The sequence below is a fragment of the Condylura cristata genome, unplaced genomic scaffold, assembly GCF_000260355.1.
Source record: "Condylura cristata isolate star-nosed mole 26May11 unplaced genomic scaffold, ConCri1.0 scaffold00004, whole genome shotgun sequence".
Taxonomy (NCBI): Eukaryota; Metazoa; Chordata; class Mammalia; order Eulipotyphla; family Talpidae; genus Condylura; species Condylura cristata.
In genome coordinates, this window is record NW_004567105.1 from 354,307 (window position 1) to 355,302 (window position 996).

General features: G+C 69.4%; 1 protein-coding gene across 1 annotated transcript in view; it reads left to right on the forward strand.

The window, feature by feature from the left end:
* Positions 1–996, forward strand: part of BRD1 (bromodomain containing 1) — a 73,613-nt gene that overhangs the window by 37,151 nt on the left and 35,466 nt on the right. Inside the window, exon 10 of the mRNA XM_012735088.1 lies at positions 44–195. Within this exon, the coding sequence (XP_012590542.1) occupies positions 44–195 (152 nt within the window). The remainder of the gene's footprint in view (positions 1–43; positions 196–996) is intronic.

Here is a 996-nt window from a genome sequence, read left to right on the forward strand (position 1 = left end):
GCGGCGTGCTCGCGTCCCTAGACCCCGCCCTTGGACGCCAAAGGTCCGCGCCTTGGCTGCCTGCGAGAGCCAGAGCGAGGGCCTGAGGCCCCCCGGCGCCCCTGGGAAGCTGCGGAGCGGAGACCGGGCCGGGCTGGCACGGCGCTGCGGGCTGGCTAGTAGCGCGGTGGGCAGCAGCCTCGTTGCCCGCTCTGAGTCAGGGCCGGTGCTGCGCCCGCCGCGCTCCTTATTATCAGCACAGCACGGGCAGGACAGCCCCGAGCAGCCCACAGGGGCCGGCGCCCGCGGCCCGAGCGTCCCCTGTGCTCTGCCCACACCCCCGGAAAGGGGTGGGGGGCAGGCCCTGGCCAGGGGTGCTGGGCAGTGCCCTTCCGCCCCTCGTCCCCCTGCCCTCGGCTGCCCGCCGGCTGTCCCTCTGGCCTGTGCAGGGGCTGCAGAGACCAAGCTGAGCCCGGGCTGAGGGGGCGCCTGGACGCTGGTGGGGACCCCCCCTGCGGGAGGGGGAGGCCAGGGCCAGTGCGTCTCTCTCCTCGGCTCTATTTTTAGAGGCGACGAGCTGCACACCCCACTTGTTTGCTAAATGAACTCATTTTTAATCAAAAATCGCTGTCATTAATTATCAGCCGTGCAATCAATATTCATTTCAATTCAGCGAGGGGCCCAGCGCCGGGCTGTCTCTCAGGGCCCGGCCAGCCTTGCCGCGGAGGCCTTATTAGCGCTCAGAAACCGTTTAATTTTCCTGGTACTCCAGCAGTGACTTAGTTGATTTCACCGGGAGGCTGGGGTGACCCCTTGTTGGGGAGTGGGGGCTGGTGGGGGAAGGGCTTCGCAGTGTGGCCCCAGTGGGGAGGCCCTGGGCGCTGCCCAGACAGGGCCGGCCTGGGCCCCACGCGCCCTTGGCGCCAAGGTCAGGCTCCTGGGGGCTTCCGCCCCGCGGGGTCTGTGCCAGCCCCGGCTTGGCCCCCGTGCCAGCCCCGGCTCGGCCCCCAGGTGCTG